Below are 14767 nucleotides of genomic sequence, written 5' to 3'. Positions count from 1 at the left end.
CTGCCACTAATGAAGTAATTTTCCACAGATGTGATTCATTTGTGTTTTCTTTAAAGGTCAGAATATATCTTCAATATCAGGTGTCCCTGGTGATCAAGACATCTCCATTTCCTTGTAAGGTTTTCATTGAACAACTTGAATTCAAAATCAGTTCATAATAATGTATCATAATCCTGTGTAATAATCATTTTGAAATCCCTTTGTCGCTTCAGAAAGCCCTCTCTCTGCTATGGATGTCGTGATCCAACTGGTTGCCACTGCTCCTCCCGACACGACGTCACCCGCACATTCCCTAGGAACAAACCGCCACCGGGTAGCGCCCAAACCAAAGAGATCGTTGTCCTGACCAGAGACTTCAGCCACATGCCACAGACTCACTTAAAGAGACTGGATGAGCAGTCGACCATCTCATCCTCAGGCTGCTGTGGTGAGGCCTTCTGCTGTGCACACAAAAGCTATATTTACCTGGGAAGAGTTTACCAAACCTTCTCCACATTCACACATAGCGGAAGCAGGACAAACACCACTCTCCACTGTGGAGTACTGAATTTTCCCACGGTGTTGCAGCTGCTGGTTAAAGGATGTGCTTAGTGAGATTTAAAGCTGGGGTAGGTTCTATTTTTTAGGCGTAACTGGGATAAATTCCCAGCCTTTCAGCATATTGTAATTGAAGTGATCTGAGAAGAAACTAGCCTTTTGCAACTCTTCTTCACTGCATTTTCAGGCTTTAAAAAAAATAATCTAGTCTCTGGCAGTAGGCTTTAGCCTGTTGTAGGGTTTAGGGCAAAGCTTGGAGAGCTGTAGGAGAAGGAACTGCATTTTTTGTTGCCTTTTTTAGATTTCTGCTGACTGTAGCCTTGACAGAATTTTAATTATTTCTTCGACAATGATTTTCCCATCAAATCAGTTTCTTTTTCTGGATTTTATTTAGCTTTCTAGTGCTTCAGACTGCAATGTAAATGCTCTAACAAACTCAGAAAGCTGTGAATAGATGCTGCAGGTACATTAGGTACCACTAGGGGGAGCTAAGGCATTGTCTTACAGCATATTAAACAATGCACATGAAAGCACAGAGAGGAGGGTTACTACAGTGAACTTTATGTTGCTCAGCTTCTGTTCTTCATTTCTGCTTTTAATATTTTCTCTGACTCTCCCTAGATGATGATGATGATGATGAAGGCAGTTTACAGCAGACGGTGACTCACAGACTCTCTGGAGGATTCAGAGACAACTCCCCTGTATCCAGCGGTCAGGACTGGCTCAGCAGCAAGCGCCGCTCCCACTCCTTCACATCAGGTTGCTCTGCAGTTATTAACTTAAATCCTATAATTTGTACTGTGGCAGTGAATCCTCAACAGCTGTTCTTGTCTCCTAATCTTCTCTATTGTGCGTTTTCTCCCAGCAACTTACCAGAAGATCAAGCCCATGTTGCACACCCCTGGAGGAAAAGGCCTGGACCGAGGCTCCAACTACTGTGTGACTCTGGTGGTGGGAGACAAGTCAACAGACGGAGCTTCAGTCAGCCGGAGCTCTGAGCCTCCACTGCTGGCCTCAGCTGGATGGCAGCAGGACACGTACCAGGACTCTGCTCTGAGAAACTACGCCAGCCTGCCGCGGCCACGAAACAAGTCTGTCTTCAGAAAGTTCTTTGGAAAAAAGGACCTCTAAGTTTATAAATGATGATTTCTACTAATAAAGGGTTTTACAGATAGTTTCTAATGTGCAGTGCACATATTAAGCAAAAGAAGTAAAAGAAAAAAGAAAAAACACTACTACTGACCATATTTATGATTGAAAGACTACCACAGTTTTATTTTTGATGTGTTTTATATGAATCACTTCACGTGCTGAACGTTCCTTATAAAAGTCCTTTTCATGAGTGTTTGTATTACTTCTTTCCTTTTCTTGTTTAAACAAAAGGACAATACTGTATGAGTGTGCCCTGTGTAGTTGCAGATTTGATTGTCTTATTTCAGTCCTATTTCTTTCTCTCTCTGTGATTAACAGTTTTGGTAAACCCTCCCACTCAGCAGAGAATCAGTTTAGACTCCCAGCGACTGTCATCTTGACTCGATTATGACTAAGTATTAACAATATCCTGAGCTCATGATGCTTGCAGTACATTATTACAGCTCTTTTGTTTCACATGTACAGTGTGTGGCGCACCAACACATTTTACGTAACCACAAATAAGCAGTTTGACACTGCTTGAGCTTGTTTTGGTATAAATACTTTTTAATAAGAATTGTAGCAGAGACAATACATAATAAAAACCTTTGAAAAAACAACTATTTGCTTTGGCTGTGATTAAAGATACTTATTTTTTTTTAAGACGGTAGTGGTGAAAACGTCTGTTTTTCAGGCTTTGTTCATCATCTCTGGAGGCTTTGAAGAGCAAAAGGATTAGATGAACAGAGAGATTAAAGGCCACGCCACTCAAAGAACATCTTCACATCATTAGTCTTAGGTTTGCACTATAAAACCTGACAACGTTCGGAGACATAATTCAAACAAATGCATAATCAACATTGCATTTATGATGCTTACGAACCAGGCAGCAGTCATGGATGCATAATGAGTTTTACGTATTAAGCATTTGCAAAATACTACTGTTTAGCATTACAAAATATTCAGCGATTCACTACATCATGTCTGAGACAGATTAGTTATGGCACAGAGGGAAAGGGCACGTTTTTCAGAAGACTTGGAATACACATAACACTCACAAAGCTAAACTCTCTAAATAAAAAAATCTTAAAATGTTAATTGCTTCCATGTGCGAAACACATGGGAGCTGGAGAAGTGTAAGAGCCAAAAGCAGTGAAGATTTGTTGAGGTGTAAATGGTAAAAGCATATGAAATTTTAATTTCAAGTCAAACCCTGTAGACAAACTGCCTATGTGTATGTAAACACTGAAAGTAGCTGAAATGTTAGTTTAAGTGTGAGAGATTAACACAGATGAACTGTTGCTTTAGAAGGAATGGAAGCTGTTGAAATGTTAGCTGAACTGTAAGTAATTGAAATTTCATTTGAAGCTAAAGTGCCAGAGAGTTGTGCAGTGTCAGCTGGTACATGAGCACTGACAGCAGCTGAAGTGTTTGGATAATGGGTGCAATAACACACACTATGCACTGGTCTCATACAACAACCCTTCATATAATGCTGTATACAGTATACAACAGAAGTATGCAACCCCTGCACAATATCACTTAAATGTCAAATGATTCAAAATTGGATCAACTTTCAGTAACGATAGATTTCAAAGTGAACAAGTAAAATCTTTGGTTTTATCAACAATTAGAAAAGAAGTTTAGAAAGACTGCATTCGAAATACAAGGTAATACAAAGTAATAAAACAAACAAACACAGAAGTTAGAAACCTGTGATCATTGTAAATCAGCATAAATACATGGACATGTTATACAATCAGCTGTCAGCTTAATCACTTTTTGAAATATTCACTGTGTTTTTTTTGCATGTCTGCATCATGGCTCCACATAGAAAAGAATCGCTAGAAGAACTGAGAAATCTCCGTGAGACTTCGCAAAGATGGACAAGGATACAGGAAGATGAACGAGCAACTACTAGTCAGTTCAAACACAGTTGCAGCAGTAATCAGGAAGCACAGCATTAGCCATACTACCACTAATTAGAGCAGCAGTGGTCATCTACCTAAGGTAACGCCGCGGACAGTGTGCTACTTTCACTATTTAGCTCTGAAAAACAGACAGCAAAGTGCTTCGGACTTGGCACATGGATTGTCAATGAAAATCAGAATAACTGCGACAGCTCAGACAATTTGAAAAACAATTTATAAAGTCAACATCTATAAACAGTGAAGAGAAGAGTACAACATTGCTTGCTGTTCGATACAAAACTACAAGCTGAACCTTAGGACATGAAAGAAACCTGATGAATATTGAGAGTGCATTTTTGGTCACGTGAGACGAGATAAATTTATCCAGCTTAGATGGTTTCCAGAATGTTTGACGTGAATCTGGCCAGGACTACCACAGTGTTTGCACAGTCCTGGCAGTTCAGCACAGAAGTGGGAGTGTTTCGATATGGGGCTGCATGAATGCAAAACATGTCGGGGAGGTAAAAATTCATAAATATCACCACGAAGGCCTGTGGATATACCAAAATACTGGCTGACAACATGGCTCCAGTCTCTAAAGATTGGCAGAAAAAGGATTATTCCAACATGATAATGATCTGAAGCACACTACCAAAATCACACAAAGACGAACAAACTAAAACTATGACCTGACCAAGTATGTTGCCTCATTGGAATCTGATAGGACACTTGTGGGGTCTTTTAAAGAGAAAAGCAGACCGACACAACCCTTTCCAGTAAAGAGGAGCTGGAAAAATTTGCCTCTGCAGACTGGTTGAACATCTCTCTGGAGATTTGTGCAACACTAGATAAAAATGGTAAACATATCAAAAAAAAAGGAAAGATTTGAATCTCAGTAATGATGTTGCATTGAGTTTCTACTGTGGAGCTTGTGTTTCTAATGCAGTAAAGTGTCAGTGTTTAGTTTTACACTACAATTAGCTTCAAAATCTTGTACTCACTTCTGTTGCATACTGTACCTGCAGACCTGCAATAGGATACGATTCAAAAAGTGCATCTTTGACACGATAACCAGTAAGAACACACCTAAGTAGAGCAGCACTATCACAGACATAAATTAGACTTTTGAACGTTTTCTATGTGCACCACTGCCAAAAGTCACAGTGTGGTCTTGGCATGTATATACACATACACACATGCACACAGCAGTTACAGTAGTGTAAGGAATGGAAAAAAGCTCCAAAAGTTTTGCATTTGTGGTGCAAATTTGTCAAAAGCATCCAACAGAGACATTAATCATGGCAGGTCGGCAATCTGTGAATCATTATCGAGTCTCTCTAGAGCTGAACGCCGCATGACTCAACTTCTCCCAGCACTGTAAACTACACCTTACATTTGTTCAGTTTATGTACAAAATCCCTATATAAGTCATGTTTATGTGCCGCTGCAATGATCTAGATGTTATTAGTGTATTCTGTGCAGACAAGTTAATGATCCACAATGACATTCAGGATGTGACTAGTAAATTCACATGGCTGCTGCATGCACATATGGCATCTATTTACTTGATATGCATGGACTACAAACATTTGGGTTTTCCCTTCATAATAAAGACATTTATTGTGTGTTTTGTTTCCCTCTTTGTGATGTTTGAAATGACAGCCACATCCTTTGTGGCCCAAAGGGACGCAGCACCAGTCAATCGATTGATCACCATGCCTCCCATCTTTTTGTCCTCTCTGTGGCCTCTGACCTCCATATCATCTGCTGACAGCTCCTACTGCTCCCTTCACAGCTCTGGGGTTTTAACCCTCCCCTGCGGAGACACTGATGCACTCACTCTGCTTGCGTGTCACCACACTCTGGAGGCTCTGGGATCGTATAGCAGAGCAATGGATACTTGGACCACAGAGTGCACCCACGCACTCCTCCACACTTTGTTTGTTGCATTTCCTCCGTGCAACCACTAAAAACCAACCACATCATATATCCTCCCAAAGGTGAGGTGAAGTGATGCATATATGCTGTGTTTTGGAGCTAAGTGACTCACTGGGGCTGCCACAGTCATTCAGAGAGATCCGGAGATCACAAAGAGTCATCGGTATAGTGTAACAGGAGAGAGATGTCCTCAGGCCCTGACACCTCCCCTACTGTTGATGGACCATGGTCCTTGTGCCACTGGAAAGATGCATGACTCTTTACACATTACAGATTTCCACAGGGAATTAGTGGTTTCTCTTGAAAAAACACAGTTGAGTCATTAGGTCCAAATAACATGCAGTTGTGGTTGTATTTCTGTAAACAAATACCTGCCTTTCATTTTGTAAACAGTAAAGGAGAGCATTTTTGCATTTTTAGATCATGGAAAGATTTGTCTCTTTTATTTTCTGTTACATTTGCCTTTGAGCTTTCATCCTGCAGGCTCAAAAGATAACCTTGCGGAGGGGTGTGCTCGGGGCTCGGACACAGGCTTTGAAACCCAACACTGCCTGCCTTGAGCAGCCCATGAAAGTGATGTAATGGGAAGAGTGGTTTAGGAGCTATCAGTGGTGGGCAGCAGGGTGGAATAGCGGTTAGAAAACCCCAGATCAAATGGCTTAATTTCCACAGCCTTTGGGTTCCATTTGACATTAACTGCCCACCTGTCAAGATCAGCAGACCTTAGTTATGCTTATTAGCACAGTGACGTGTGGTCTGGTCCAGGACTTTTTCACTGCTACGTGGTGTTGGGACTTTGATTTATTAAACTGTAGTGAAGCATTTAAAGCATCAGCTACACAGGCACAATTGTTTTCAGTCTTATCTGACTACCACAATGCAGGGCATAACAGAAAATTAAACAAGCCCAAACAGCAAAAACTTGTAGTAGTTAACAATGGGTTGAAATTTACACAAGCTGAATAAATCTTTCATTATTACTCTGTGTAAATGATGAAGGAAATAAACCTATACAGCTTAGGCTCTACAGCTGTGGCTGATGTTGGCATAAGTAGCTGCTAATAATGTTTATTCTTTAAAAAAAAACAAAAAAAACGGACAATACAGGAGTAAATTGGATACAGTCTCTCCTGCTGGGGAAACTGTCCACTGCACAGTACAGAAATTTCCAGAGCCTGTTTGGCCGTTGCTATGTGATCATTTGGCTTGTTAATGAACATGCTGCCAGAGGCTTTTCTAAAACAAGGTGAATTAAAGCCCAATTATAGCTTTCTGGGGAATATATCTGAAATCACAGTGTCTAGTTGTCAGACTCTCGGGGCCATGCAAAGCCTTGTGGCAAAAAAAAAAAAAAAAAAAAGAAGTGAAAATTCACATACCCAGTCCACGCTGAGAAATGACCTTGATTTAAGTACTTACCATGTGCAGGGCTTCGGCACTGAGAGTACTGACATCACAGATGCTAAGAAGCTTTAGCTCCTCATTTTACAATAAATCATACAGTCATCTTGGGAAATAAACAGCGAATTTGAAGTCAGGCGTTTGGAAAACTGAAGCACGCTGTTGTGTATCTCCCACAAGGTCTCGGAACAATATGTCAGATTTTTATCAGTTATTTGGCCTTTTGGCCGAGGGCCTTTTGGACAATATATCACATCTCCTCTCTGCCGTTGTCAACGTGCCTCCTGGGCTGGTACCACAAAGCGCAATAACTAGAGAGAAATTTTCTCATCTAAGCACCAGCTCCCCACCACCCACACCCCCAACCGCTCCTCCAAACCGACCAACTCCCTTTTGTCCTGGATTGTTGGTAAGCTCCTTGCATTTCTGTATCCACAGTGTGTGGAGGGATAAAGGGAACAGGGAGCCACACAGACATCTGCCCCGCAGATATAGTGTGAATGTATCTCGGCGATATGGATATTAATTCACTTCATATGCATTCAGTCCGTTCTATATGGCCTTTCATGCAACACTCATAGTGCTTGTGACACATCAATGCATTCAAGTCCCTTGACAATATATCCAATTGTTACAGTTGCACAATGGCACAATGTGTATGAACAAACTCCTGGTGTTTACAATGCAAAATAGTTATGTGGATAACATTGTTGTGAGATGCAGTAATGAAATATTGTTGTTTTATGAGAATGGAAAAATGCCTCTTCTGTACAAAATGAAAGAACAATCTGATTTATGGCTTTGAATTCTTTGCTGCTCTATCATGTATTGGTGTTATGATGACATGAAATATTTCATGCTCTCTCTGATTCTGGAAATCAGTAGTTCCATCGTTTCTTGTTGTCAGTGTACCCCCACAGTCCTGCCAGATTAATTCTTGAATCCCTTAATCCATAATATTTCAGCCATACATCCATTAGTTTTAGCTATTTCAACCATGTCAGTTGTTCATTCATCATATTTCAATCTACCCCTACTTGTTTCTATTTATGTATCCATTACTTAAAGCTATATATCACCATTTTCCATTATCTTTGCCAAACTATTTCAACAGTTTAAGCACATCCAAATATTTTGCTGTGTTTTAGCTATTAATTTTAATCATTTATCCACAAATTAATTTCTATGCTTCTGTGCTCATCATCATGCCCTCCTGACATGTATTCAGATGTTACAGCTGAGTTTAACTGAGCAACTCTGCAGTATTTCCACGTAAACCTTGGCAACTGCAGAAGCATCACTTGCTGGGAATTACTGCTGTGAATGATAGCGCCGTAACACGACAATATGGGCAATATGGTGGCTAATTGCATCATATTTACATCATATGTCTGTGTATGGAGGCATCGGATGCACCCTTTATTTGGTGGAATTGGCAAGGTCTCTGTCCCTGTTACATAACCCATCTGCTACTCCACTGCAGGGTGCTGAGGATCACCTTCCAATTGGGAGAGCCAGTTCCCTCAGCAGTGTTGCTTGGCTTGCTCTTCCATGAGCCACACCATCAAGTCTAATTGCTCGTTAAGTCTGCGCCTACAAGAACTACGCTGCGTCATACTTCCGTGTTAGTTTGAAAATACAGTCTTTGCAATACGAACTTTGAGGCCAGTTCAGTGGCTGCTAGTGCCAGTTGATCCAGCGGTACGTCAGCGGAGGCCACAGAACAGATGCTGGCGCAGCAGCGAGTCTGACGCAGATCACAGCTGGCAGCTCTTTCTGCAGCCAGCCTGACAAGTTACATCAGTTATACAAGCAGCATTAAAAACAAGCCAAAAAGCTTTCCGTGTATTTTCACTTTGAAATGACCTGAAGATGCTTCGTTGTCCAAATATCTTTGCCAGAGGATTTCTAATAAAAAACCTTGACAGAACTGCCAGACTTTGGAGCTCACGCAGTCAGTTAAATTCCACTTACAACAAATCCACAATACATTTCATCTGAACTATGAACGAGCTCATGAACCTTGAAAGTACTTGAGCTACTTTAATCTCTAAGAACTCATTTTCCCTACTCTGAACAAATGTACATTTATTTTATTATTTATACTCGACTTTTCTCAAACAAATACATGGCGAGCAAAAAGAATTAATATTACAGTCATGCAGAGCTCTTTTCAAGTGTGCCAACATGTCTTCATATACAGCTTTAAAACCCTCCAGAAACCTCCATTGAGCTGCACCATCAGAGAAAATCCATCGTAAGAGCACTCTGACATCTCAAAACTCTTATATACGCTGATACAATTTATCCTGTACTGCAATCTGACTGCATGGATATAAATTCCATTATCTCGCCAGATGCAGAGCAAATTCCCTGGAACAAAAGGGAAGCATATTTATTTGTGCTGCAGAATGTGAAAACAACATTGAGGCTTATCATCAGTATGAAAACGTTTGTGAATAAATGGATAATCTCCATCTCTCAAATATTAGAAACGGATACCAGAGAAAACCAATCTCATTTTTGAAAGACAATAACTGATTTGCTTTTTTCATTTTTTTTTTTTTTGTTCATGCTAGTGGATAAATAAACCATGAGAGGATTGGACATCTTTGCACTGTTAAATATTGATTGATTTCCAATAGGCACAGCCTCAGGTTGACAAGACAAGCACAAGGGAAGCTCACATAGCAAAGAACTAAATAAATCAACAGGGGCATTGCTTTGTTTGGCCATTTATTTTTTAAAAAATGGGACCCCTTGTCCTCATGAACAAATTGATATTAGATACTTGCACACGAGGAATGCCTGCTGGCATCACTATATTTTACAGTTAAACAGAAAGCGTGTTTTTGAGGACCAAGCAGTTTCAGAGAGTAAGGAGTATTTACACACTATGAACAATTCCCCTGCTGTGTTCCATCTCACAATCAATTATTCAGCATGTGATCCATTTTGAGGCTGTATGAGAAGGAAAAAAAATGAATTGTGTACATAAATATATGCATGTGACACACCAATTCTTCCAGCAGCTCGGGATGCCCCTCAACTTAGGTCGTAACCCTGTTGTGAAGCGTGTGTAGATCCACTTAAAAGTGTGGCTGTGTGAACTGTGTATGTGCTGACACACATAAAACTTGGCGTCAGCAGAAACACACACAAACTGCAGGGGTTTTCCCTTACACTGACTCTGGATCTCCATATTAGGCTGCATGCTTTAAACATTCCTGCAGTGTTGCTAAAATGTCTTGTAGAATCACATTTCTGTTCTCCTTAGACACCTAAATGGGAAAAGACATAAGAAAAAAACTATTATATACGTCCTGTTGGTAGTGTGAGCACAGTGTGTATTTCTACAGTGAATGCGAAGATAAATAATATGAGATCTGTGACAAATGCCTTCTTATGCACAACCAAAGCTTCTCAGGATCCAGTGTCCACTATGAGATTATCAAACCACATGTTAACACCTAATCTCTGACCTACTGTCTGTAAGTGAATTTACCAATCATATGTTTTCGAAAAACTGTTTGTACTGTCTCATAACCTTGTTCTATACAATCAGTACCCCAGAATAGCAAGTAGTTTGCATGACAATATCCATAAATGAGTCTTCCGTGATAAATTATTTTGACATTTGAGACCACCCTTTGTTGTTACATCAGTCACGCATGATTTAGAGTTAATCCTGCTATAGGAAAGGGATAATGCAGGGCATGCCCCTTCTGGGTTAGTGAGCAGACTGACTGCCCTCCTAAGACCAAGTGGATACAGTGTAAACAACAGTGTCCTTTGGCCATTGTGTGACTTAAAAGCTCCTAAACTGACCTAAATAATATTTTGTTTTCAGAGAGTGTACTTGTGTTTATACTCACAGTGAAGACCTTGACGTCTCTCCTGCTTCGCACCTCTTCGACCAGACCCAGAGGTTTGCCCTTAGGGATAGGGATGGTGCCCAAGATTGTGCAGGAAGAGCTATCTAAAGTCTGTCTCACTGCCCTGATGAACGATTGGCTGAAGAGCTCCATTTTTCCAATCTCATCAATGACAAACACCTTCCTGCTGCTCCCATCTGCTGACCCGACCTGGAGACATAAGATGTAGTGATTAAACGGACACATCAGTGCATGCATAAACATAGGCCTGAAGTTGGTTACATTTCAGAAATAAAAGCCAATATAAATAAAAGCCACTCTGGTTGCAACTGAAGATTAATGTTATCAGGTATTCTGTTGGTTATAATTTAACATTTGAAAAACAAGAAAATATTAATTGCAAGTCCAAGGTATTACCTTATAATTGCTGGTTTATTTCCAACTACCAGCCCAAAAACCAAAGATTCAATTTCCAGTGTCATAAAAAAGAGAAAAGCAGCAAATCGTCACATCTGAGAACCGAAATGTTTTCTAATTTTTTTTTTACTTGAAAAATGTCTAACTGTTAAAACTGTCAATTAGTTTGTTTTGTCGATTATCTAACTGACATTTGAATAATAATTTCAGCACTAAAATCTACTTTGGATATTTAGTTTGCAAAGAGAAGGACCTTTAACAGGCACACATGAGCAAAAAGCCCATCATGTTAATGTCTTATGTACGTGAATCTCTCTGACTGATAGCATGACTACAACACTGTTTGCATGTTAAATGTAATGGGTGATCTGCAGTGATTACAGAGCCGTTTTAAGTGAGATGAAAGAGGAATATGAGCTACCAAGGCATAGACACCTTCCTTCACAGCGCATGTGTAGGCGTCACTCCAGGCTCACTTTACATGCCGGATTAATCATGGTCAGTGACAGCCAGACGGCACCATGAACACTAAAAATGTCACTGTGGAATTTATGTGTTTGCAAGCTTCCAATTATTCCATCAATTCTGAGAAAATCAAAGGTTTGATGATTTGTAAGAAAAAGGAGTGTTTTTCGTTACTGTGATCTACTGATGAGAGAAAGCTTAAAAGGTATGTGCTGCTGTCTTACATTTCTGAAGAGGGGGAGAGCCAGATTTTCAAATGAAGGCAAGTCGACCACATACTGTCCGACTGTGTATTCCCGTCTGCCATGAGACACGCTAGCATTGTCTCTGCAAGTTAAAACGAAGTGCGAGTCAAAACACAGTGATAGAAGAAAGCAGGTAGCCTTATTTGGATTGGATGACAACTCTGTTACCTGATTCTGGACAGGTGGCCCCTTTCTTCTGTCACTGTAACGACATCAAAGCCGACTCTCCGGCCCCCCTCCCTGACCTCCTCTGTGTAAAACCCTTCAACTCCCACTCCTGATGACACTAAAGCCTCACAGGCTTTTTGGACCAGGGTGGTTTTCCCTACACCTGTAAGCAAAACAAAAGACACTGTCAAACAATGTGCTATCATTTATTATTTTAAACCACTGCCTAACTGTAAAATCAAATTTGAACTAGGGCTGAACAGTTAACCGATTTAAAATTTAAATTTGAGTTAAGTTAATCACAAAGGTTGCAATTTAGGGTATGTGCTGCAGCATGTCAGCGCCAGCGTTTAAACAGTTGTGTCAACGGTTTTATAAACTGATGCAGTCCTCCTGGTCCTTGTGCTACAGTCACACTTTTGATGGAAACTCACGCGGTACTGCTCCAACACACAGTAAATCTATTACACAGTGAATCTTGAACTGAAGCAGAATTTTTTTTTTAAATGATACTGTGAATTAAATTGTAAGATCTGTCAGACAAATTGCACCTGGATGTTTACACACGTTTAATCCTTGCATTTGGATGCAGCAGTCTTTATTCCTTAATATATGCTCTTCATCTGCTACACTATACGAACAATACATCTGTGAAAGGGAACTGCTGAGTAGTATTGACAAAAAACAGTTTGAAGCTGTTTAAAGGCTAATCTTTAGAACCACAAGCTGCATAAATAATACCACTACTAATAATTTTACAAGTGTGTAGGGTTTATGAAGGGGACAAAGCAAAAGCAGGAAAGCCAGAAGGTAAAACAACAGTAAGCAAGACACTAGGGTAAAATTAAGGTGAAATTAAGTTACAATAAGAAAACAAAAGTTGCAAAATCGTGAAACGCAGTATGTGAGTATAATTAAACACACACCAAAAAAATGAAGCAATAAGACCTTTGAAAGCAATAAAAGGACTTACTGACTTAATTACTAACAGAAGTTACCACGTAAATACAATATTATCCGAACAGGAACAGCTAAAACAAGCTAATTTTCATTGGAGCTACGTTTAGTGCCTCTTCGCTGGGATTAGTATTACGACAGCTCAGTGAATGCTTTGGATTTACAGCGACTTTTACCCTCACAGGGCTGTGAACCCTCGGTGTGAACTGTTACCTGGAGGTCCTGTCAGAAAAACGTGTTTGAACATTGCTGTTTTCACCCTTCAACCGTTCAACACGCTGCTGCAGCTCTTCCGTACACATCGATTTGACGCATGCGCGGTAAGTAGATACCTTTATAACTTTCTTTTCAGAAAGAGAATATTTTAGCGATTTTCACCATGATTTCATTCATTTACGAGCAAACACAACGTTGTTAGAAACGGTAAAACACCACTCAAACAGGCTGGCTTGATATTTTTAAAATATTTTCAGTTAAAAGTTTCTATTAATTATTTTATACTTTTTGGTATGATGGAAACACTGTCAAATTAACTGCAGTGAGGTTGTTGTTTTTATTCTATCATTTGAAATGCCATTATTGTGTTTGACTTTTTTGTAGTATGTTTTTCAATTTAATTTCTTTCATTATATATTTTTATTTATACAGCAGTTTAAAATGGCATCAAGTATATTGAGAGTGAAAACATGTTTAATAGACCCTGTCAGTGTTTTATTTTTGCTTTATCTGACTAATATTTCCAGTACATAGTATAAATGTAGCCAACATATATTATATTATATTATATTATATTATATTATATTATATTATATTATATTATATTATATTATATTATATTATATTATATTATATTATATTATATTATATTATATTATATTATATTATAGTTGAAATCAAATGTTGTTTGTATATTAATTTTCAAAACTGCCTCAGGGGATAAAAATACTGGACATGTTATCAGGCAGGAAACAAAAAAATATGTACAAAAAAGGCAAAACAGAACTCAAAAAAAAAAAACATTTAAAATCTATTTGTAAAACTATAAAAATGAATATCCATCCATTAGCTATACCTGCTTTATTCTGTAGAGTATAAATTAAATCTAAAAAAAAAAAAAAAACAGACAACACATGACGACAATCTGATCAAACCTAAAAATAAAATTATTATAAAATACTAAAGAATTAAGACCTCTAAGAGCACCTGAAAGCAATTGAAAATGTCTATGATTTGAGATTTCCTTCTTAAGATGTCAATAGAGGAGAAACATTTGATTGAAAAAAGAAGGCTGTTCAAGCTTTGGAGCTGCCATCATAAAGGATTTATCTCTCTTATCCGCTCGTCCTAATTGTGGAAGAGCTAAACGCAGCTGTTCAGGGGATGTAAGAGGCCTTGAAATAGAGTCGAAGCAGAGAAGTTCAGAAATGTACCCAGGTGCTGTCACAAGAGAAGAGAAATTTGCTTTGGCCTTGAATTAACTGTTTTAGTTCCTCCATATACAAGTTTTTTTCCTCAGGAGATTATTGTGGATTATTGGATCCTTTACTCTAAACCGAAGCTTCTTGTTTGTTTATCTTTCACTTTTACAGATGCAGGCCTGTGTTATGTATCCTTCTGTGTATTTCTGCCTTGTTGATGCATAACAGTGACCACAGATTGTTAATATGGGGTTCAAAATTGTAGTCTGAAAAGAAACAACTAATTAAAGCTGTCAAATAAATGT

The 14767-nt window shown here is 39.1% G+C and overlaps 2 protein-coding genes across 8 annotated transcripts in view; one reads left to right on the top strand and one right to left on the bottom strand.

The window, feature by feature from the left end:
- The window catches only part of LOC111574721 (spectrin beta chain, non-erythrocytic 2), a 32314-nt gene extending 30026 nt beyond the window's left edge, over window positions 1–2288 (top strand). For all 7 annotated transcript variants that reach the window (XM_055018539.1, XM_055018540.1, XM_035952490.2 and 4 more), the window contains 4 exons: window positions 57–114; window positions 213–427; window positions 1159–1296; window positions 1403–2288. In XM_055018539.1, the coding sequence (XP_054874514.1) occupies window positions 57–114; window positions 213–427; window positions 1159–1296; window positions 1403–1668 (677 nt within the window). In that variant the 3' untranslated portion in view covers window positions 1669–2288. The remainder of the gene's footprint in view (window positions 1–56; window positions 115–212; window positions 428–1158; window positions 1297–1402) is intronic.
- Window positions 2289–8995: 6707 nt separating this feature from the next.
- ntpcr (nucleoside-triphosphatase, cancer-related) lies at window positions 8996–13355 on the bottom strand. The gene is made up of 5 exons (XM_023279462.3): window positions 13258–13355; window positions 12088–12250; window positions 11899–12001; window positions 10793–11002; window positions 8996–10198 (listed from the first exon to the last, which is right to left on the bottom strand). Exons 1-5 carry the CDS (start codon window positions 13289–13291, stop codon window positions 10121–10123), a joined length of 588 nt encoding a protein of 195 aa, XP_023135230.1. The 5' UTR covers window positions 13292–13355; the 3' UTR covers window positions 8996–10120.
- Between the last annotated feature and the right edge of the window lie 1412 nt (window positions 13356–14767).

This window comes from Amphiprion ocellaris, chromosome 16, assembly GCF_022539595.1.
Source record: "Amphiprion ocellaris isolate individual 3 ecotype Okinawa chromosome 16, ASM2253959v1, whole genome shotgun sequence".
NCBI lineage: Eukaryota > Metazoa > Chordata > Actinopteri > Pomacentridae > Amphiprion > Amphiprion ocellaris.
The sequence above is the reverse complement of the archived record's forward strand: the minus strand, read 5'-3'. Positions and strand labels throughout refer to the sequence as shown.